The sequence below is a fragment of the Phalacrocorax aristotelis genome, chromosome 8, assembly GCF_949628215.1.
Source record: "Phalacrocorax aristotelis chromosome 8, bGulAri2.1, whole genome shotgun sequence".
NCBI lineage: Eukaryota > Metazoa > Chordata > Aves > Suliformes > Phalacrocoracidae > Phalacrocorax > Phalacrocorax aristotelis.
The window spans coordinates 2,702,463-2,726,758 of NC_134283.1; the positions used below are offsets into that span (position 1 = coordinate 2,702,463).

Genomic DNA, 24,296 nt, shown 5'->3' on the forward strand with positions numbered 1-24,296 from the left:
ATTCTTTCCGTCTTTCTTTTTGATGTGACAAACTCGAAGTGCCTGAGTATTAGCATATGGAGAACTGATTGTATAATCAAATAGTCTTCAAAGATTCTGCAGAATAACTTGGGGGCCTGAAGAGAGCTAATGTTCGTGGTCAGAACTGATAATAATACTTGGCATTTGGGAAGTGCTTTGAAGATACCAAGCACTATATGAACGCACCCTGACACCATGACTGCAAAGCAGGGATTTTCTCAGCACTACAAATGGAGAAACAGATGCAGCATTAACTCTGATTGATTTGCCAGTCCAGTATGGGGTTGACTTTAAATATGGCAGTTCAGCGCTGCTACTCCATTGCTCTTGATCCCAGGACTTCCAGATGGAAATGGTGTCAAAACGGAGACTGAAGTCTGCAAACCCTTAGCTGTCAGACTGTTAAGAAATTCCCTTTTGGAAGAACTGTATGCAGAAAGAAAAAGCAAACTTGGTCCCATTCTTGTGAAGTTAAGGGATGCTTCTGTGCATTAGGTAAGTAGCAGGTGTGAAATGCCAATCACCGTGCAGTTAATTTATTTGCCTTGAGGTAAGAGCTTAGTCTGGAGCATTGGTGAAATAAATCCATGTGTTAATAACTTATTCACCGAACTAAGCATTCATCTGAAAATATCTGAAGTGAACATCTTATTTCAGTTCCAGCCCTGTCTGCTGGACCCTGGTGTGATGAGGCCAACACAGAGATCATCCCTGATGCTGTAGGAACCTGTTTTTTTCTAATTTTATGGCCCTGTGAATGTTTTGTGTAGGCCAAAGTACGAAGTACAGGAAGAATTAAATGTCGGTATATCTTACTTTGAGAAATAATCGATTTAGATTACAGCCCCGTCGCCTCTGTGATGGGGCTGATGTTAAGCTAGGGGCTAAAGAAAGGCTTTGGGGGTTTCGGGAAAATTGCGCGAGAAATGTTTTGCTGTTTATTTTTAATTAATTTTCATCGTGTTTGCAAATCTCTTCAGGATCCCATTTCTCTTTGAAAGCTAGCAAAACGTGCTTGGTGCGAAGGTAACTTTTCCCTAAGCTTTCTTCCCAGATATGGATGTTTATCTAAATTGAGGAGCGGCGAGTGCTGTTCTAAGCCCCTGGGCTTGGAGGCAAAGAGCCACTAGGTGTCAGGTTCTGCTCAGCGCTGCCAGGGGATGCTCAGGACTCCTGGCGAGGTTGGACCTGCTGGTGATGCCAGTTACCAGGGAGAGGTACCTGAAAGTGTTACTAAAAACGTTACCTCTTTCCCCAGAATGCAGATCTCACCTTTCTCCGAGGTATCTTGCAGAAAACCTCCTGACCCACCCCACTGCCTGTACTGAAGCGTGTGCGACACTTGCGAGGGGGAGGATGGACACGGACCTTGGCTCTCAGAGCTTGGGCACAACCTCGTGTGTGACACCAACTAATCCCTTGGCTAAGCAACAGCTCCTCGAAGGTACCGCTTCCACCTCTCAGTGGGAATGGTGGTTGTTGAGAACCGGGGCTTTCAGGCTTTCGCCTCTAAACTCATCTCCTGTCCCACAAGGTCGAGAGGGAGCGTGCGTTTGCTGACGAATTGGCTCCTTAGGCACTCCTGTGAAGTGTCCAGGCGAGTATCGCACGCCTTCGCTGAGGTGCTGCGATAGAAATTGCTCGTTTTGCCCGCACCCTTGCTAGATTGGCAAACATTTTTTAAATTATTTTTTTAATTATTTTTTTTCCAAACAAATCTTTTTGGTAGTTTTTGCATCCGAAAGGGCGGGTGCTTTTCTGCAGTGCCTCTGCAGAAGCGCAGGTGCTGGAGCAGCTGGGCCTTGGCCTGTGCTTGTGTGAGTGTCAAATAGAAGGGCGATAAAATCGGCTGGGTTTGGGGGGGGGGTGGAACTGGAAGACGCAGGTTTTGCTCAACTTCAGGGTTACACACACGCACACACACCTTTGTAAGAGCAGCTGGGGCGGAGAATGAATGGTAACAAACCCCTGCCCCCCGCCCCCCCCGGCAGGGGACACGCAGGAGACCCCCGCGGTGGGGGGGGGGGGGGCTGCTGCGGTCCCTTCGCTCCCCCTCTCGGGGCGCAGGGAAGGGGGGGGTGCCCCGAAAGAGATCCGCGATAAAGGGGCGGCCAACGCCGCCGGTTCCACACCCTCCCCCTTCCTCCCCCTTCCTCCCCCCTCCTCCTCCTCCCGGAAAGGCGGCCGGCCCCGCGCTCCCCGCCTCAGCGGGAGGTGCTGGCGGCACGCCGCCCACCGCCGCCCGAACAAAAGGGGCGGCTGCATGGTGGCGGCGGAGCTCCGCCGCCCTGCTCCGCGCCGCTCCGCGCCCCTCCGCGCCCCTCCGCGCCCCCGCTCCGCGCCACCATGTCGGGCAGCGGCGGCGGCACCAACAGCGCCGTGAAGAAGAGGAGCCCGGCGGGCTCGGCCTCCTCCTTGGCGCAGGAGGAGAAGCAAGCGATGGAGAAGATGCTGGAGGCGGCGGGCGGCGGGGCGCAGGAGAACGGCTGCGCCCGCTCGCCCTCGCCCTGCGCCTCAGCTGAGGGGGAAGGGGTGACCCTGCAACGCTCCATCACGTTGCTGAACGGCGTGGCCATCATCGTGGGCACCATCATCGGTTCCGGCATCTTCATCACCCCCACCGGCGTGCTGCGGGAGGCCGGCTCGCCGGGGCTCTCGCTGGTGGTGTGGGCCGTCTGCGGGGCCTTCTCCATCGTGGGTGCCCTCTGCTACGCTGAGCTGGGCACCACCATCACCAAATCCGGCGGGGACTACGCCTACATGCTGGAGGTGTACGGCTCCCTGCCCGCCTTCCTCAAGCTCTGGATAGAGCTGCTCATCATCCGGCCGTCCTCACAGTACGTCGTGGCTCTGGTCTTCGCCACCAACCTGCTCAAGCCCATCTTCCCCACCTGCCAGGTGCCCAACGTGGCTGCCAAGCTGGTGGCCTGTCTCTGCGTCCGTAAGTACCCGCAGACCCTCTCCAGGCGCCTGCTGTCCCGCTGCCCCACGTAGCTCCCCGCTCACCGCCGCCTTCCCCAAAAACCAAGCCCAAACAGCTAGCCACCTTGAGCCCGTCGCTCCGTAGGAAACGCACCACCTCTCCAGCGCTCAGCTGGCTCCAGACTGGGTTTTTGGGGCTGTTTTGAGCAGTAGGAGTAGGAAACGTGGCCCCATCCCAATTACATTGAGCAAAAAATTCCCACACTGCCCAGTTACGGGCTACTGAGCCGCTCTGATTTCCAGCAGCACGGCGAGCATCGTGCCATAAATGCAACATGCGTTTTGCCTGTGTGCTGGAATGGGATTTCTCGTGCCCTCCCACAGGAGGGTGAGGTCCCCTCGCAGCCCTGCGGCGCTGGGGTGGGCGTTTATGTGCAGACGTAGGTTCAGGTAACGTAGAGCCGGGAAATTTATTTGGCGTGGGCAGCTGGTGCTGAACCGCGTGGCCTGTGCTGCAGCGTTGGCTGTTTTCAGCACCCGTTTGGAGATGAGGTGGTTTTCGGCTGTCTGTGCGCTGATGCTCTGTTTGAAACCTGTTTGTTGTTTGGTTTTTTTTTTTTTGCTAGTGAATATTGTAGCTCATGAGATCTTGCCTTGCAGAGAAGTTCAGTCGTCCTGTGATGGATGTAGGGCCGTTGATGCCTGCCATGGCACGCTGATCTCTCTCTCCTGCGTTTTTTTATCATCTCTCTGGCATTTTGAGGTCTATGGTTTTGCTATGAAGCCCCATTATCCATTCCTCCGGTGACTGCCAAGTCTCCCCATCCACATTCCTCATTCTTTAAATACAGGACTATTTTCTACCTTTCTCCCCTCATTTCCTATGCAGTCTCTATTCCACTCCACTGGTAGTTCTTGTGCCATTGTGAAGCTGTATATTGGGAGGGGGTATAATTTTTTGTGAGGGCTTTATAATGCATTTATTTGCTGTACAAAGTTACAGTCAGGTGATCTTTTTATTTTTTCATTCTGAGGTTGGGAAGAGAAGTCTGCTTGTTTGTGCCGTACAGAGGGAGATTGTGTTAGATTCCTTTGCCCTCTGAGGATCGCAGGCAGGCAAAGGTTGCAGCACGGGGTCATTATGGGAAGATCTCTTTTCTGTAAATGTCTTCATCCACAAACCGACCGAGTCTTTGGTAGATATGTTTTATGGCTAGCTAGTAGATAAGTAACAGGCAGAGCAGCAAATTGTCTTTTCTTTGGGCAAGATTGAAACTTATTCATTCCCACGATAGATTTTTAGGAGCATAAGGGCAAGCTAACAGGCACGTGGACTTCCCACCCCAGTTTTTAGCAAAGTGGAGTGCATATATTAAGGCAATGTAGTTACCCAACTAAGAAAGCTTTAGCAGGGTTAGAAAATAGTTCTGCTGTTGAGTTTCTTGCCTCAAGAAGGGCCCTGTGAAAAAGGGCCTGAAGAAGGGCCCTGGTTTTAGAGCTTTCCTGCCAGTCTGCAGTGCAGGTTCTTCAGTGACACCGAGAAAAAGGGCGGGCGTGCACATGGCACGCACATTTTTTGCTGAGAAGCTAACAGAATTAGAACATTGATTAGATGGACTTTCTTCCTGGTTTATGTCAAAGTTTTGCTGTGCAAGAAGAGATTGTAGTTGACAAAGTCTTTGAGAACATGTTTCTAATAATAAGTAACTTTTCGTCTGCAGGGTCTTTCCCAAAATAGGTGGGCTGAGGGGTGTCTGTTCCCATTTTGCTGATCAGAAAATAAATCCAGGGGTACAGTAGACTTGCCCGTGGCGAGATCTGCTCAGCGACGGGGCGGACTGCAGCATGAGACGTCTTGATGCCAGGTCTATTATGCTTCTCCAATAAGTAATATAAGCGTCTCCAACTTTCTTTTGCTAGCAATTAGTAGTTTTCCTGAAGCAGAATTTGTTCTTGAACCTTTATCTTGAAATACCAAGAGTTGCTAGTTCTACCAATCTGCGTCATTTCCATGTGTTTCTTCTTTAAACTCCCCCCCTCCGGCACCGCTGGCTACTATTTTGTTTATGCTTTGGGTTAAATTTTCGTTTGTCTCCTGTGCTACAAAAGGTTAGTTCATCCTGCATTGCCTTTAGCAAGTTAGTTTTCTCTAACTTTGATGTTTGGACTTAGCTTTTCTACCGTCTAGTGCCAAAACCACATCGTTGATCCAGGAACAATAAATGAAGTAAATCTGATCCAAGGACTTAGCGAGTCACACAAAACTTCCATGGACTAACAAGCAGCTTTGTGACATGGTTGCTCCAAACATACCCCTACCCAGTCCGGTATTTTTTCTTCCCAAGAGCCCTAGGGTAAGAAAAGCGGCCTGTTTGTGCGTACGCTCTAGAGCATACGATAACGAGTTATCTCAAAGAGGGGCAGAACAGCTTAGGAAGCAATAGGGGAATGTGGGGCCCTGGGCCAGAATACAGTTGACTTATTATGTAGCCAAACCCCAGCCGTCTAGAACAGTACCGGCTGTACTCTGCAAAGTTTGTATCTCAACATAAAATGCGATTGACTGCATGGTTTCTAGTAAGAGGAGAAATAACAAAAAGCTATTTGTTTCCACTTTGAGTGTTACTGGTGTTGAACAGTTGAATAAATAAAGTGTTGTTCGCTGTTTGTCACCGTGAACTACAGAAATTGAATTTCTAGGCATTAAGATAATCTGAATAAATCATGGCCTTGAACGAAAATAAAAATAGAATGGGGAATTATGTTCCCCTCAAGGTGCTGAGGGAAGCAAGGTGGGTGGTAAGTAGAATTTAACTACAAATAGGTATTTTCTGCTCTCAAGATTGTAATCTGCAGACAGCTGGTATGCAAGACTGCTTCTTCCATAAGACAACATGAACGCTTATTACGGTTGGCAAATAGAAGTGTGGGAATTCACTACAGGGAAGTCTTCCTGATGTTCGTTGTTAGAGTGGCTTATTTGATGTTCACCGCGAAACAGCCAGCGCTCCCTAGTTGTAAGAATTTGCAGGTAGTTTGGTTTAACGCTTTTCAGGCTGCGGGTTACTTGGGTAATTCATAAACTGCGTGTTATTTGATCTGTAAGATTGGGTGGCTGATACTTTTAGGACTGATAAATCATAAAAGCAAATGTGAAGGGATAAAAAACCATCAGGTCCACCTGGTATCCAAGCCTTTTTTGAACAGAAAAAGTTCATGAAGCTGAGAGTTTGTGCATATGCATCAAACCAATTTAACCCCTTCTACAGAGGATGGAGGCACAGTTACTACATCCTGGCTTTTCATATTTGATGACATCTACATTACAGTACCGGCATTGTACATGGCAAAGAACTACACTGCTAAGGATCCTGTACTCTGTGTTTCAGGTGCCGGTTGAGGCTGTGTAGATGAAAGAAAATCTGTTGCATTTGTTGGTTCCTCTTTCATTTTTCCTCCTGAGAAAGCATCACAGTGGAATGAATGTACATTTGCACTGCACCTCCAACATGCACGTCTCTCTTTCTGCTGTTTTCTCCACTTTATCTTCACTTTGAATAAAAAATACACACTTTTTAACAGAATATTTAGGTAGCAAGTGTAGTTTTGAGAGAGCTTGTTTGTATGTGTTGCAGGACCATCTTCACGTAGCAGGAGGATCATGTAAAACTGTTTAACCCTGTTGTTTTTTTTTTTATTTCCCCATTGGAGAGGTGGTGTCCAGGTAATGGTGACGTGGAACAGCATCCAACTGAAAGCGCGTCTCTGATCTCTTACAGTGCTAGTGGCTCAGATTCGCTTTTACAGCTGGCTGCCACTTGTGTTGCGTTTCTTGAATTAGAACTGGATAATCTTAACAAAAATCATTAAAAAATTCACAGAGCACAACCTAACGCACAGCGCGTTCTAGAGATGCCTCAAGGATGGAAAGTTTCAAGGCATACAGTTAAAGATAACATGCAGATTTCTTACTTCCACTTGTTAATTTACAGATTTCCTACGTGTGAGAGGTCTTTGAACTGTGGGACAGTAAATTCCCTGTAGATAAGGGAGACGGGATAATGCTGCTTCCAGACCTGAGCTGGTTTTTGCCTGGTGTTTCCAAAGCACCTGAACTTTTCTTCCTACCCACACTCTTAGATGCAGCCTGCCACCCCCCCCCACCTGCTACTGAACAGGTTATTCTATAATTTCCAGTATATAATTATCAGTATAATCTGTGCCCCAGACGCTTGAGAGGCCCTGCCAGTTGCCTATAATTTTACTTCTTGATCTTCAATGTCAAATCAGTGATTTGATTGTTAGCTTCTGAAGCCTTTTATCGCTTCTTAGTTATATATGCTAATCTGGCACTAATAACCCCAATATTGCTGCAGCAATGTCTGCTACTTCCGAAGCTACAGTGTATTAATCTTCTTTAAAATTTCTTTAGACTTCCATCGCTGCTTCTGGAGTATTATTTTGGGCGCTCCTCCTGCCATCACGGAATTCCAGCAAAATGATCATATATTTCTCATTCGTCTCTTTTGTTGTGAACAGCCTCATAGTGGAAGAATTAGTAGCAGCCAGCGCGGAGCTGAGTCACGTCGAATAGCACATGTCGTAGGGGAGTGTAAATGCCTGACACCCCCCTGAGTACATCGTGAGTTAGACGAGGAGAATGGTATCAAATCCAGGGTTTGGCAAAAGTATATAAACACATGCCTTCGATGCTTGCCAAATTATAGCCCTGGTCTGTAAGTGAATATTCAGCGTCAGCATTTCAACTAGAAATCGTGCATGTTGAAAGCAGGAATGTCTTTATTTAGTATGAAGGTTTTCCTTCAAAGCTGACGGTTTGGCTGTTTGACCAGCAGTTTGAAGTGAAGCTATGGGTAGATTTTGAACGCATCAGGTATTAGATGGCAAGCACAAAACACATCATCTGCTTGTCAGTTTAAGATGTGTTTGTTCTGCAGCGTTGCTACTTGGAATTAATCTGCCAGGACAAGCAGGGTGTGAAGCTTTGAAGACTTTTTTTTTTTCCCTCCTCCTGAAAGGTGGATTAGATGACTAAGCTGTATCAGTAAATATGCATTTGTTTGATCAGAGTGGAAGGAAGGGGTCTTTGCAGAATCCCTGCTGTATGGGTAATGTTGCTAGGCTGAAGTTGCTTTTTTTAAATCCGCATTTAATTAGAGAGAGTAGCATTAATGAAAATAGCCTCTGACACTAGCAGAACTCTCCCGCCACGGATGAAGGTTTGGAGGACTCTTGTAACACAGCAAGCAACTATTCCATTTCTTGGCATCCCTCTCTTGGCTCTCACAACAAATGTCCCATTAAATTTTATTGTATTTGAATGATTTACACTACCACTGAGATCCCTCAGAGTCTTTCTCTTCTGACATGGACAAATTGGGAAGGCTTTTTCAGAGAAAGTCGCTGCGGTCAGTCTAATTCAAAGCAACGTCACTAGGTATTTCCAATAGTCTCATAGTCCCAGTGTCAGATGTGGCCAATAGATCGAATGCGAAGCATGAGAAAGCAGTTTCTTGCCAGCCAGCACGCAGAGCCGAATTCTGACCCACTGCATGGCATAGGTGATTCAGACTAAAACCTGCCTGGAATTTTTCATGACGTTCATGACCCAGGTGAACCTTCCTGTGGGTTTGTGGAACCTGATTCAGGACAGCCGTGGGAAGGGGTTTCTGTAGCAGCGTACCATCATTGCGGGCTGGGTAAGGTGCCGTGCAGGCCCGCTAGCTGGCCATCTGGCAAGGATGGTGATATGTCTGTGGGGCTTCATGTGCACAGAAGATATTAGTAAGTGTTGTTTGCTGTTAGGAAGATATTTCATATGAGGTGGGCTTGGTGGAAGAGGTGTTTAGCGTGCGATAGTTACAGGGTCCTTTTAATTTGCTGGGAATGGAAGAAATATACCTCTTTTTCCCATTGCATATATATGTTGTTTGTCCATTTAGATGTTTGTCTCCCATATATATGTTGTTTGTCTCCCATTGCATATATGTGTCGTTTGTTGTTCGTCTATATTTTGCTTGTCTTCCTGTGGTAAAATGACCTGGCTTGTGGAATTGCTGCATCATGTCGTCTAGAAACTTCGACAGTAAAAACACAAGCTTCTTTCTAAGGAGACAGATGAGTAACTCCCACCACCAGCTAGGAGTTAGCTCCCCTAGCATTAATGAATTCTTTGTAGTTTTTCGCATACCACACAATTTGAAGAGTATAAACTGTATCGCTGTTATTACGGCACCTTGGTACCAAAGCGATAGGTGCATTTATATAGGCTCGAGATCCAGCCTCTGCAGTATCTTTGAGCCGTGGAGTTCTTCCCCCGGGCAGTCCTGGTGCTGCCTTTTGGCCCTGATGGTGCTGCGCTGGTTGGCACAGCTCTTGAGGGAGAGGTGCCAAGTGAGTGCTTGTTAATTTATTCTTGCAGAATTCTGGAAACTTGAGGGTGTGGATGCTTCTGGGAGCTCTGCTACATGATGAAATGCCAGCATCGTCCCGCTTCGCACCAGCTGCTCTGGCTCCCGGCTCCCAGCCTGTTTCAGCACTAGGGGCTTCCTGGAATTGAAAGGCAGCAGGGAGATGGAGCTGTGACACATTCAGGGTGCCTGGGGCCATTTGTTGGAGACATCCAGAGTTCGTGGTCTCGGGGTGGGTCTGGAGATGATCCATCTCCTTAAACTCTAGTGGTAGGGCAGCCTTTGCCTTCTCCTCGCACCTGTTGTTCGTGGATGCGCCCGTCCCCTGATGCCTTGGCATTGCTATTTTGGGGAGAAAAATAAAAAGGAAACTGTAAACTGTTGCCAGGTAGGTTTATTATTGTAAGTTGATTTTAATATGGACACATTTGCTCCGGGGCCAAGTGCTCCTTTCCAGCAGTCTCATGTACCACTAAGCGTTTTCCTTCTACGGACCGATTGCCCTCGCTGTTAAGTTTCTCCAGGGACTTGTCCTTGAAGAAATACCTGCAAAGGTTTGCCTTCTGCTTTTTCTCTTTACCGCCTTGCAGGGCTCAAGTCTTCACCCAATATCTGTCAAGCTGAAACTTCCCTCACCGTTTGCTGTGTGTGTCCTTGTGTGTATGTCTCGTGTTAAGTTGGGCTGTTACAAATAGACACCGGAGACTATTGGAAGACACCGTGGCATCACAGCCACCTGAATACAAAGTGGTGTGTTTCTGGCCGTAGTAAGGCATTGACATCCCTGTAGTTTAAGCCACTGTAGTCAGTGTAGTGTAATTCCTTGTTTGTACTGTGCAGAGTAAGTCTTTATTTCTGGTGTGTCTAACCTCTTGTGGGCTTAGGCAGCAGTTCCCTTTCAAGCTCGTGGACCGTTTTGGGTCTGTGCCACGTGCTGCTGTCATCCCTGTGATTTGTTTCGCGGTGGCCATGGGCTCACCTTGCCTCGTCTCTGTTTGAAACCTGGTTGCACCATCTTCGGTAGAAGAGAAAACCGCTCGTCCATCATCTGCACTTCATGAGGAGTGAAAGGAGCAGCCTTTGCTGTAGGATAGGGCAATGGAAAGGAGCTGAGAACTGTCTGTAAGTAATTGTGAGGAGAAAATCAACATCATCCAGTGGCCGGTGGTAAATGGAAGCATCGTCTTAAAATTGTATGGGCCAAGCGCTTTGGAAACGTGTGAGTTACAAACAGGAATCACTGCACGGTGCATCCTCTGTGCGCAGTCTTACGGTCCCTGTTTTACAGGTGAGGAAGCTGAGGTGGAGGATTTCCCTTCATTCTTCCCCTTTCTTTCCACATTCCCTACCCTACTACGCAGTTTTGTTCTGGTCCTGTAATACCGTGAATAGGAATTAATGGGTAACTTGCAGCAAGTTAATTGAGTTTACTTCTTTGAAGAAAGCCACTACACACATTTACCCTTGTTATAGAGGCATATACTGAATTATATAGGAAGGACCACAGGTCAAGACCAGGGAAGCCTATAGAAGATGAAATAAAGGACAAAAGTGACATCGTGCAAAGCTCCAACCATATGTAACCTCACACGCAGCATGAATGCAGCTGTGCCAGTACCTCAAGAATTCCTACACCCATTTCAGAAACGTTTCACCTGAAAAGCTGCTAAAGATCTTGGACTAGGCAAACTCCCATCTCCCCATAACAACAAGTTACGTACGGTGCGGGAACTGGATCCTTTTTTCCCCTGTGGAGGAGGATGAGCGTGCAGAGATGTGGATCGGCTGCTTGTTTGCATTTTTAGCAAACGGAGCCTCCCTGAGCACTGTCTTTACTCCATCTCAGATCCATGGCCACCTTCCATTACCCAGGTAGAGCTGCAGCCCTGTCTTTTTCTATAGGATAGCTGCCAAAAGTGTTGCTCATAAATGCCAAGCCCTGTTTTAAGGCTCCACTCACAGGCTGTTTGCTTTGGGTAGAACCACATGCCCGCAGGGCAGCTTTACGACATCCTCCCCTTCCTTCGTAGGCACGGGAGCTGTTGTTACGTATAGCGTGTTTGTCGTGGACTTGTTCCATGTGAGGATTGTTATGATCCCTTTCTGTGGCTGCTTTGTAGGGATTTCTTCCTACTGTTACCTAACGTGTTTGGGAGGGATCTTGGAACATGAGTTCAAAGGAATATGTCCATAAAATGTGAATTGAGGGGAGGGGCGAGATTCTGGGTCCTATGTTGGATTAGTCAATTTATCCTTGGTTGACTCTGCAGGTGAGTGCCAGCAGAGCAGGTTAAGTGACATGCCTGAAGCCAGCTGGGACTTACTAGGACAGAGTAAATAACTGAAGCTGCTCCCGCTGTTGTCTTTACAAAGCCAAACTCCTCTTTGAAAGCCTCGGGATTCATGTTAGGGGTAGCTTTGGTATCTTGAAATGAAGCTCACCCTCAGCTAGGCTAGAGCAGTCACCAGAAGAGATGAAGGGGTGAACAGCACCTTGCGAGCATGCTCTCTCTACAGTAGTCAAAACCTAGGATCTTCCCTACTTCTGCCAGATATAATAAGTAAATAAATAGAACCACTCCCACTTGTACTTGCAATCGCTGCAGCTTTCTAGCTCCTATTATCCCAATTATGTAAAGCCTTTGGAGAGGGGCTGCTGGATCAGACGGACTGTGTCACGTCAGGTCGTGCTGAAATCCTTATTCCTAGAATGATGCCCGAGAGCGGCCCCAGTGGGTCACGCTAAAGGTCTGCCTCGCCGCATAGCTGGCTTCTGACAATGGCCAGCGCCTGTAGCCTTAGGAAGGGTGCTGCAGAAATCAGGGCAGGCCCGTCCGATCTTTCCCTGCGTTGTATCATTGCCCTGCTTTATAGTAAAGCTGTGGCTGTGCGGCTTCCTCCCGTTCTTCGTGCGGAGCAGTTCATCCGAGGTGAACGGAGCAGTGCCAGGAGGCGTCCCGCAGCCCCTGCTTCGCGGGGCGGCACCTCGGATCAAAGGAATCAAACTTTCTGCTTTAAGAAACCCCAGTCCTCTGCCCTTCTGAGCAGCTGCTGGAATTCGTCTTGGAGTTCTACTGAAAAATGTACTCGGTCTGTCTTTTCATCCCGGTGCCTGTAGCATTCTTTCTGGTGGGTGAGACTGGGTTGTTTTTAGCCTTTCCTATGCTGAAAGCATTCAAGTGTAGTAACTCCACCACACTCCTTTAGGAAAGACAAATATTATTACATGGTGAGAAAAGCAAAGCAGAGAGATGGTGACTTGAAGGGCTCTGAATCATGTCTGGCATGGAAGAAACTCTCAGCCCTGTTCAGAGCCTCTGGCCCAAAGTGTTCTCTTATTTTTACAGAGCCTGTTTATCTGGCACCGATATATTTTTAAGGGCTGAATACAGACGCTTCCATTGCTTTTCAGTTTTGGACTGTGTAGAAAGCTTTTGCCTTTTATGTACACCACCACCATCCCACGGTCCGTCCGGCAGGCTCCGTACAGAACCAGAACGTGAAAAACGGCCCCGAGCAAGTCAGTGTTTAATGTGGAGGCTGAAGCAGCTATTGTCAAAGAAACAGAATGCCTAAATGGGGAAGAGAATCTCACTGTCACACCTCTAAGGGCTGTCTCCGCTAACGGGAAAAGTGAGCTTTTAGATGTGTTGGCTCATCCCTTAAATATCCCTCTGTAAACAAGGGGAGTTTTATTTTTAGCATAATTGCTGTTCGAAGTGAATCCTGGATCTTCGGCTCCCGCCCCATCCTCCCCATTAGGATTCACCAGAGGAACTGTGATCTGTGTTATTGATATTTCACTGTGTTTTCTTCTCTCCCCCTCACCACCCCGTGTAGCACAGACATACTGTAAGTCGACCTCGCTAACCTTTATTTCCTCCTCCCCTTTATATCTGGACAACTCCTCTTTTAGCGTACTGTTTGGAGCAGATATCGGAGTCTTGCTGCGGGGTGACAGAGCCGTGACCCTGCAAACCGCCAGCAGTGCTGGCCTGCTGCTTCGTGCTGAAAAGCCTCCAACCCGGGCAGCTGCGTCTAGTTAGATACACCATATCTCCCCTGAAGAGCACAGGGTGGAGGGACAGGGGCTTAAATTTGGTGGGGGGGGGGTGCGGGGTGTGTGCGATGTGGCAGGTTTGTCGGCGCGGTTCCTCGCCGCTCGCTTTTGGCTGTGTGCTGAAGCAGGTCCGCCAAAGCCCAGCTCGTGCTGTCGTGTGACCTGTGCGAGAGCCCTTCGGCGCGGGGGTGTCCGGCCCAGTGAAGACAGCTCTGGGTCGTTTCAATCTCACTCACTCCAAATGCCCAGACACCCCCGAAATGCCAAAGGGGATTGAAAGACATGATACAGAAAGGAGCGAATCTGGAATCCTTTATTTACTTCTGGCTTTTGTTCCTGTAGGGTATATTGCATCGTGTGCTTTTCTTTGCAAAGACTTCCAACTCTTTCATTTCTCTGAACTTTAAATGCTCTGGCATTGAGATAACATGAAATCCTATGGGTTTCGTGGGGACCAGTGATCCTGAAAGCAGGAATCGTGTTCCGGGACGTGCAGCCTGCCGCAGTGGGACTGGCTTTGCTCTTCCCTGCCTAAAGATCCCCTACAAGCGACCTTTAGCTGAGCAACATATGGACCGTTAAATCCTCTCGGCGCGATGCGCGTTGCTGTTGCGCTGTGGCCGTAGCAGGCTCTTAGACCCCTGTGAATGAATGATGCAACTCGTATCCCTTCTTGCCTGCGTGTGCTTTCAGTCACCAGAAAGTCCTGTCGCTCTCAGCGCTCGCTCGAGCGGGAACACAGTCTAATCGTTGCTGTCAGACCCAGATACCGCGGTCCCTGAAGACCGAGATCTCTGAAGCCAGCCCGTGGGTATGCCTGAGCCTGTCCCTGCCTGTATGTTCCAGGAAGGCTATTCACGGCTCTGGCGTGAGCTCTGTGTGCGCTTCCCTGAACTCGTACCAACGCAGTTGCTTCCTCACAGGTAGGGCAGGATGCAGGGTGGCGGAGAGCCAATAAGACCCTTTTAAATGCCCAAATACTCCTTCCTCCTCCCAACAGTTTTACTTCTCAGTTTGCAGTTCATTGTGCCGTTGCTGGGAGGCAGGGTGGGAGCCTGCGGGGACGTGCCTTTGCTCCGAGCCGATAGGGTGCGAGCAGCTCCCGTGCGCGGTCCTGCCACAAGCCAGAGAGCAAAGGCTGCCCATCCTGCCCAGCCTGCCTCGTGCCGGGGCTCAGGTGGTGAATACGTGGGGAGTGGGTGCCTGTGCCCTGCGCGTGTGCAGGAACGCTCAGTGTGGGTACGCTCAGCTGGACACCGGTCCGTAGTTGTGTGGTATCCTTGCTTCGGAGTAGGGGTGCGTTGTGGCTCTCCCTGTGATGCTCAGCATGTGTTGAGGGTCTTAAGGCGCTGGGTGCTCATGCTGGGCAGTAACCATGCTGTCCGACCACTAGTATTTCTGCCTCCCACCTTTACCCATCACCTCCCCCGCAGTTCTGAAGCACCCCATGCTGCTCAGCCCCACGAGGATGGGCTCCTGGAGACATCAGTGACCTGACGAAGGTGCTGCTGAGACCCCCCGTATCTCTGGGGGTTTGATTAAGGGTGAAATATCTACGTCAAATGCTCTGGGCTTTACACTGTGAGTGCTGATATAGCCTGTAACCTCAGAAGAGGGTGATCTCCATCCGAGCTGAATATTTTGGGGAGCAGCTGTTCAGCTCTGGTCGAGGCAGCGGGGTCCTGTGAAAATGAGCTGCAGGATGTGGGGAAGAGCCTTTGCCACGAGGACAGAGGCCAGCCTGGAAAGGATCCCATGGGGAAGAGCCTCCAGTTCAAGAAGAAAGGTTGAGATCTGCTCCTCCCCGAGCTGCTCAGTGCCTGGTCGGCCCTGGGGACTGCTGACAAGCTGGGGTGGAGGCAGCCAGGGGTGGCTCCGTGCAAGGGAGATGAGGAGGAGGGGAGGGCATCCAGCACGTGGGGCACCGGCATTCTCTGCGTGACATTTGCCTGCCTCTATAACAAGCAACAGGCTCTGGGGAGCGGGGAGCGAGCAGGGCACGAAAATAGTAAGTGATTTGGAAGAGCAGTAAAGGTTTTAGCCATTATATTTTCTGAAGCAGGTGAAACTCAGCCAGTCAGCAGCTTTGTGGCTTTAGACAAGCCCTGGTTCACGCTGTCCCTCGCCTGGTGGGAGCACCACGCTGAGTAGTGGCAAGAGCAGGCGATACAGCAGAGGGTGATGGGGGAACGGGGCAGAAAGAGTAGGAAATGAGGCTTCATTAGTTGCATTAACCACAGAGCAACGTGTAGGTGGTGGGAGCTTCTGGGCAAGCAAAATGCTGCATGGGGAATGCAGTGCAATCAAGTACAAGAGCAAATCCGAGCTGTTGTGCTGGCCGGCGCCGTGCAGCCCTCACGGCCATCGCTGCGGCCCTGGTGAGCGCCTCGGAAAGCCTGTGCGACCGTGCCCGGCGCCACTGGCCGAGCGGGACAAAGGGAGGGTGAGGGTTTCCTTAGATCCAGCTTCTCTTCCCGTCTGTGCCGCTGACCTGCAGGCGTTGTTTGCCTCGTAGCTCACCGAATGGGTCAGGGCAGGGACGCTCCTGCGGCGGGCAGCACGGTGTGCCCTCGATAGCCTTTTAGGTGCTACTGTTTTACAAATAACTCTTTATCAGCTCTGGAAGTTTGTCCTGACATTTCTGTGGTGTTTTCACACAGCAGCAGCGTTACATTGGATCGACGTAGCAGGGATCGCAGCCAAGCACTTTGATGCTAACGGTTGCAGTAACCGCTTTTATTTATATGCCCTCAGAAGTGTACTTTCCAATACAGCAGGGGCAGTTCCTCGTCCCAGGCAGTGCACGCACTGTCTGAACCACCTGTTGCCAAAATAAAGACAGAATAGAGAAGTGCGGCGCCTGCATAGCATTGCTTTTGAAAAGTTCCTATTTTAGGAAGAGGCTCTTTGTGTTTGCTTAAGGTTTAGCAAAAAGCAAATGCCAGTTTGTCATAATTTGTTTTGGGTTTTAAGTGTTTCACTGAAAACTGATGTGCCTCTCGTCCTTTCCCCCTAGTGCTCCTCACAGCAGTGAACTGTTACAGCGTGAAAGCTGCTACTCGTGTCCAGGATGCCTTTGCTGCGGCAAAACTGCTGGCGCTGGCTCTGATCATCGTTCTTGGCTTCGTGCAGCTTGCAAAGGGTGAGTGTGTTTCCTTTTCCTTCTGAAGGTGGCGTGCAGTCAGAGCAGAGATGTGGGCATTAGGGACAAAGCCCAGGAGTCCTAACCCCAGCACTTCAGAGCTAGCAGAAACGCTTTACAAGCGTCGTCTGTTCTCTTGCGTGCTCGGGTGATATTTCCAGCTCGTGCTTTGCCAAGGGCTGAGTGCTTTTGTGCATTTTATTTGTGAGATTTCATGTTTACCTTGCTGAGGTTATGCTGGATTTCATGCTACTGGAACCCAGCATATATCACCCAAGGTCTTTTCCATTTAATTCAGTCGCTGTGCAGCCTCTCCCTTTGAGATTGCAGGGCTGCCGAGCCTGCATGGACGGAAGGTTTTGGCTCTCAAAAGTCTTTTGTGTAACTGGTGGCTGGTCAGGGCCATCTGCTAATAGAGAAGTATCTGCGTCTGCAAACCAACCCCCGGTAATGTTCATTCTCTCACAAACTGCCCCTCTACGTTTCCCTTCTTGCTGCTTCAGGTATGGAATAGCTCGATCGGGTCCACGGGGTCAGGCAAGGCTGCAGAAGCCGCGTGACAAGCAGCGATATTAGGGCTCTCAGCTGACAGGAGCATGCATGTCTGTCAACTAGCATCTGAAAAAGAAGATAAAAATGGGAAGATAAAGCAAACATTCTGGTATTTTTGCTTGTTTTCTTCAAGCACACTTAAAAATCCTCTCAAACTTGGGGAGATATTTTTTCCCAAACCCATCTGACTGACTTGCCCACACAGATGAGCTTTCCTGTGTGCTTTTTTTGTGCGAGATTTGTGAAAATAAACTTTTCTTTAGGGAACAGTACAGGCCCTGTTTGTTAAATGTGGATAAAATCTATGGATAGTCCCGCCCGGCTCTGTACTGGCAAGCCTCTGTGTGTGCGTATGTTTGTGTGTGCACATGGGTCTTTTTAATTCCGGTCCCAGCTATGGGAGCCAGTGCTGTCTTCGCAGAATTTCTAGCTTTATCAGAGGTTTTATTTTCTTCCATCTAGTGTCTATGCTCAACAGGAACATTGTTTGAGGCTTATCACAAAAAATACCTCCTTCCTCTTCATAACTCCCCAGGCTGCTTTGCTGAAGTTTTTTTTTTTCTCTCTTAGAAGGAAAAGGATAAGTAAACAGAAATCTCTGTTAGTTCTTTAACATTCTACCAATAAAAGATCTTTACAGTTGTTTTTTGCTTGCAGGTAATAATCTTAATTTGCTTCTTCAGAATCATAGAGTTATAGAATGCCCTGAGCTGGAAGGGACCCACAAGGCTCACTGAGCCCAGCCCGTGTCCCTGCCCAGGACACCCCAAATTCACACCGTGTCTCTGAGGACCTTGTCCAAGTGCTTCTGGAACATCGCCAGGCTGGTGCTGTGATGCCTCCCTGGGGAGCCTGTGCCAGGGCTCCACCACCCTCGGGGGGAAGGACCTTCTCCTAATGCCCAGCCTAACCCTCCCCTGGCACATCTCCCTGCCATTCCCTCGGGCCCTGGCGTTGGGCACCAGAGAGAAGAGACCAGCCCTGCCCCTCCTCCTGCCCTCGGGAGGGAGCTGCAGAGCGCCATGAGGGCTGCCCTCGGCCTCCTCTGCTCCAGCTGAACAAACCCAGGGACTCCAGCTGCTCCTCGTACGGTTTCCCCTCTAAACCCTTCCCCAGCCCCGTGGCCTTCTCGGGACACTCTCCAGTAGCAGCTTTGTGTCCTTAATGTCCTGTGGAGCCCAAATCACCTTCCCTCACTCTGTACTGTTCTTTTGTCCTTTTGTTGAGGATGAATCGCCTTCTCTGGCTCCTCAGGTCTAAAGAGATGATATTTCCATTGACTTGTATCTGTAACCAATAAGAGATTTCACTCTTGTCTACAGAAGCCCCCACCCTGTACTCTTCTGTCTCAGAAGCCTTGTACCTCCCATGAAGCCTATTGCAGTTTCAAGTTGTGGTAGGTCTGGAGAGGTACCGCTGTGACCTGTGTCCTTCCTGCAGTGGAGCCCATTTCATGTGACGTTTGGTTTCCTGCTAAACCCCCTGGCCACTTCAGACAGAGTGACGGGTAGCGAGATCACAAGCAATAGTTAGATGATAACATCTGAAGGCAAAGTGTGTGCACACCACACTCCACGTAAAGTGAACTGGATCAGAGCGGGAACCATGGGGTCTGCAGAGGGTGCTCCTCACAAAGCCCACGTTTAGACCTTGTCCTAAGTGCTTGTCTGAGTTCCTATTTCACAACATACTGCCTGGGATTCTGCCCGTGGTCCAACATGGATTTTATTGATCTCCTTATGGAAGTTGCAAGCTCTCTGTTAAGTCCTTAAGAATGTGCTGGCTCCTTTCGTGTGCCCGCCCTTAGCTTCCACACACGTTTTGCAACTTTCTCAACTTTTCTTTAAATCATGTCAGGTAACTTGATGCATTTATGTAGCAGGGATACATCAGGAGACTGTCTTTTTTTTCTTCTTTTTTCTTCAAGGAAAGCATACTAGCATCACTTAAAGCATACCTAAAATGGGAAAGTGCTGCACTGCTCCCCATCTTCACTGGGACAAAAAACGATGGGTGCAAGGTGTGAGGCAAGGGAAGTTTAAATTAGCCGTTAGAAAAACACTTTTAACTGTACTGCAGAGCTCGAGTAGGGACAGGGAGGCTGTCTCACTGGAGATTTACAGGAATGGGTTAATGAACACCTCTTGGGAAAGGTTTAAGTGAGTCGAACCTGCCTTGGAGCAGGGGGACGGACCCGCCGCCCCTGGAAGCCGCGGTGTCGGTGCTCTCTGGGGCCGCGCTGCGCGTCAGTAGCACCGTACGGAGTTGCTGGATATTCTCCAGGCGAAATACTGCAGCCCCATCTTTTGAAGTGCTGATGCTTTCAAATGGGTAACCTTTTTCTAAAAGCCTGTTTAACCTCTGAGTAGGTGGGCGATGCTGGGTGCCGTACCTAACCACAGTGCCGTGCCTTTGCTGCTCCCTGCCTGCCCTTGTTTTCTTTTATACCAGTTCCAACTCTCTTTGGACAAAAGAGGACTTACCGCTACCAGGTCGGTAAATTCCCAAGCCGGCAGCTGTCATTGGGGTGAAACACACGCCAGGTCGATTCGTCTGGGGCTGCAGTTTCAGCGGTGAAGGGGATGTGTGTTCCCATGACGCTCCAGGTAGTGCCTGAGCAGTGCTGATTAACTTGCTGTAAGGGTTACTGTCCCACTGCTGGTTTATGTTTACAGTATCCATAAACAGAGAAGAGGAGCAATGCCACAGTTTCTTGCTCAAACACGGAAACTTCTGAGACTTCATAGAAGTGTGTCTTTCCCTGTACTGACCTCCTGCCTTCGGCTTTTGGCTTTTTTTCTTTTTAGCCTTTCACTGGATATTTTCATTATGTTCAGTAAAGCAGTAACATCTCAAGACAAAGAACTATGTGGCAATGTTACCACACAGAAACTGCCTTTCCTTGTGATCTTTCTGTGGACAGCTGTTTTACATCACTTCTTTCATGCAACTTCAAACGGAGGGCAGAAGTTGGTTTCCTACTTAGACGGCCTTTCAACTACTTGAAAGTTGTCTCAGGATAGCTGACCCGCTTGGGATGCAATTATTTCACTAATACAAAAGTCACACTTTTAAAGCCTTTGTGGGACTAGAGCTGTGTTGCTTTAAAAGTCCAGTGTCCTGGACTTAGTGTGTTGGTGTGTGAAGCCTTATATATGGACCCCCAAGTGTACGGCCCACCAGCCTGCAGCGCTTAACTAGAATAACTAACTTACAGCATAGACAGGATCAGGGTTTTTCACTCCCCTGTTACTAAAATCTAGGCTTATTTTTGGTTCTGTTATACCAGCTCTCACAAACTGCCTTCTGTCCGGCCGCCACTGGGTATTTTTTGGCCATATTCTTGACCGGGATGCCTGGGACTGGGTCGTGCAGCCGGTTTGGACAGCGGCTGCGCGGGTTTAAGGGATGTTTTCCGCACTGGGTGTGTGACGCAGAGGGCTGTGGTTAGGTCTGCAGCTGTGCTCTTCATACCCGCTGACCCTGCAGCCTTAAAAACTAACCCGGGCTTGACCCGGTCAAAAAAGTGTGCTAATCTTTAAGGACACGCTCATGGTTTTTACATGCGAGGAAATTCAGCATGGGTTTTGATATTAAAGCATTAAAAATCTAAAAACATATCACAGACACGTTTCAGATATATTCTTTTCTGTTGTTAATGTCCTAGGGTTTCTTAAACATTTATCTGACCTTGGGCAGCTCAAGCAGCGAGGTGCCGTTTGTTTGCAGATGGGGGAGCGCTGCCGCGCTGGGCGCCAGCCCTCGCTGTGATTTCTCACCAGCAGGTCTGCGTAAAAAAAAAGAGAGAATTGGGCATTTGGGACTTAGGGAAATAGAATTTACCACTCATTTTATTGAATTATGTTTATTGAACTTATTGTCCCTTTTCCCTCTTAATGCCTGATTTCTGATCTTAAACTTCTCATCCGCGGTGCCTCGAGCGCCTGTTCGATGGCAGCAGCATTATTTTAACTCCCTTCCTTGGGCTTGTCAGAGACCAGCAGAGCTGCATCTGCCGAACAAGCGCGGGGTGAATTAAGGACAAAACAGGCAGGTTTAACTCCAGACATTTGCCACTGAGAACTTAGCCTGGGCCGAGAGTTTTGCTTTTAGTCTTGTTTTTTCTTTGCAAAGATGCGTACGTCAGCCAGCTCTGGCACCCCCCACCCCAATATTGTTTGCTCTTTGTATAAAGGTATTTAGAGGTGTAGTTATGGCTGGCAAATTCTGAGCTCGACACGGGAGGGTTTCTGAAAGTGCCGAAATGAAGATTTAAGCCTTCATTCATTAATGTGTGCTTGTCGTGGCTGTGAAGCCTCCTAAAAATATCGTTGAAGCGCTCCAGGTGCGAGGCAACGTCTCGGCGCTGTGGGTGTGTGTGCACATCTGGGTGCTACTCCCATTTATCACATCCCTTTGTCTTCTGCTAGAAAATGCCCATTTGGTCTCTGTCGTTCTCTGTGGCAGTTATTTTGCTAGTTCCCTATCCAAACTTTTTTCTTTGCCTTTTTATTTTTTTGTGAAAAATACAGTGATTAAGAAAGACCTGAGGGAGGGAAAGATTACTCGCTCTTCTTTTCCTACCAGATTTTCTTCTCTCGGTGGCAACGTCAGTTAAATGTCCCAAAAAAGCCCCTTGAGCCAGATCTGGAGTGAGACCGGGGGGCTGAGCGGGTGAGCCCCGCAAGCAGCCGTGGCGAGGGATACAGCTGTAAGCATGGGGAGGGCAGGGCTGCTCCGGAGGGTCCTGCTGATGGGGCAGGAGAGCTCGATTTCACGCTGGTCATTAAAATCTCAGGCTCCCTCAGGTCTCAAGGCACAATGGCACGCAGATACGAAGAGACAAGAAGGGTGGTTGTTGTCTGAATTATCTTGGGTTTGTACCTACACTTGATCACGCTCGGCTCTCCAGAGGTTGATAAGCACTTAGCATAGCTAAAGAAATCTGCCACAAGTTTTCCTTTGACCCAGGCTCATCTCTCGTGTCCATAACGTGAACCCAAGAGTGAACCTGATCAGCAGGTCGACGTTCAGGCGTTTGTTTTCAATTGATTTATTGGGGTTTTTATTTTCTGCCACGTCAGTCGTGACCTGCTTTTTTGCTAAGCGAGGGTCGGTGCAGCAGTGCCTTTGCGCGGGCTGTGGTGTTGGACGCGGCAGGGCGACTCTTGCACTGGTGTCTGTGCCTGGAGGGACCAGCTCACCCAAGGGACTGGCTCTAAGACGTGACCTGGGACCCGAGAATCAACTGATGGTGGAGCTGTAGGTGTCTGAGAGGAGTTTGGAGCCCGAAGCCAAGCCAGATGGGTGTTCACTCAGCCAGCCCATGACTAACTCACGCTTTAGGTCCTCTTTGGCACGCAGGAGGCAAAGCCTACGGATAGTAAAAGTCCCTCAAGCTTTTCAGTGTGTCCCTGCAAGTTGGGGCTGAGGCTTGTGCACAAAAGATCGCAAGAAAAGCATGCCCTGCAGCTGCCCGTGCTGTTTCTTGCCACGCTGGCATCCAGAAACCCCATTGTAACGTGATTTTCCAGCAGTAAGCTTTGAAGGAAAGCTATTGTGCTTCCCTTACTCACCCTCTTGCTCACAGAGCACATGGAGAGTGGAAGGCTGTACTGAAGGAGAGCACGAACAAGGAAGCTGGGAAAGCTGCCAGCATCCTGCACCTCTAAATCACATCAACCACATGTTGGAGATTAATCAGGCGTCTTAACGGTGGAGGGTTGATACAACACAATTATGTTTTATGGGCCTCTCGCTCTCTAATCTTTGATTTCTTTTCCAGCCAAGGGTGGATGCAGATGCCGAGGCCAGGTGGGCACGGCGGGCTAGCGGGCTATGCAGCTCGCCTGCTCTGGTTTGGAGTGAGCGCAGCGGTTCGTTTCTGCTCAGACAGGTTTTTTTCTTGCCCTCTCTGCCCAGAAAAACTTTGGCAATTATAGATTCAAGGATAGAGCTCAGCCTGCCGGGGCTTCTGCATTTTACAAGTGCAAAGTCGCCTGTCCAAAATTAAATAAAAGGCATTTAATAACAACAACAACAAAGCCCCAAAATACAGAAGCAGTCGGTCAGTGACCTGTGCCGCTTGTTGTGATCACTGAGTTTGAGCGGCTCTGTATGCACACGCTGGAAGCTTGGCCTTTAACGATGATGGGAACCCTTGTTTGTTTAACGTTGCGTACGGAGGCTCAGAGCTGCTTTAACTCTTCAGGGTGGAAATGCGCCTTGGCATCTGAAACGCTGCTTTATCCAAGGAGTTGTGGGTTGTAGTGTGTTGCTCGTTTTTGGCAGGCGGAATGAACCGCCGAATGCTAAGGTGGATCAAGGTAGGTGCCTCGCACCGGAGGCCGGGGAGCGCATCCCCGACGTGCCACGGGGCCCCTGCTCGCCGCTGTTGTGGGCTGAGCGGGTTTTAAGGCAGCTGACATGAGAGACTCTGTTTGGCTTCTCATTTTTCCAAGCGCAGCTATCCCAGCAATGCAGACATATTTAACCAGAGAGCAGCTAATACTTTGGCATTTGCTACTTTGCATCTCCGCTCTCTGTCTCTCTAAAGCCTTTGGTTGCAGCAGAAGCAGTCTTTCGTGCCTGAGGTGTATCAGTGCAGTCGATAGCTCTGTGCATGTGTGTGTGTGTGCTGCTGCTTGCATTTTATATTGATCCTTTCCCACAGCCTTCAACCCCTAGGCTGAAATTAATGGCCTTGCCTGTGGTGCCAGAGGTGTGGGTGACAGGCAGGAGGATCTGCCCTCCCCAAATGTTCTTGGCTCTCCTGCATGTCAAGCTGGTTGGCTCTGGTTAGCCCCTCCAGAGCCTGCTCAGGTGGCTTGTTCTTGTCATTCTCAATCACAAGTTTCCACGGACGGGGACTGAACCCATTGTGCAGATACGAAAAGAAAAAACAAGCTTCTGGAAGCGGCTGGAAACCCACTGCGTGGTTTGTTTAGGGTTTACACCTTGCATGCTGTGCTAAGGATCAAAGGGACCCTGTTCATGCAGGGTCTCTGCACTGCCCCGGCGCGTTCTGGCTGCCGGAGGAGGCACGGCGTGCTGTGCGTCGCTGCCGGGCTCGCGCCGCTGCGCCTGGCTCTGCTGCTTTGCTTCTCATACACCGGTAGACACGGAGGTTGTGAAAATTGGGAGGTGTTTGCTTAGGAGGAGGAGGGTG

General features: G+C 49.3%; 1 protein-coding gene across 1 annotated transcript in view; it reads left to right on the forward strand.

Moving 5' to 3' along the window:
• Positions 1–2,090: 2,090 nt before the first annotated feature.
• The window catches only part of SLC7A5 (solute carrier family 7 member 5), a 41,953-nt gene continuing 19,747 nt past the window's right edge, over positions 2,091–24,296 (forward strand). Inside the window, exons 1-2 of the mRNA XM_075101198.1 lie at positions 2,091–2,962; positions 16,451–16,576. Coding sequence (XP_074957299.1) covers positions 2,368–2,962; positions 16,451–16,576 — 721 coding nt within the window. The 5' untranslated portion in view covers positions 2,091–2,367. The remainder of the gene's footprint in view (positions 2,963–16,450; positions 16,577–24,296) is intronic.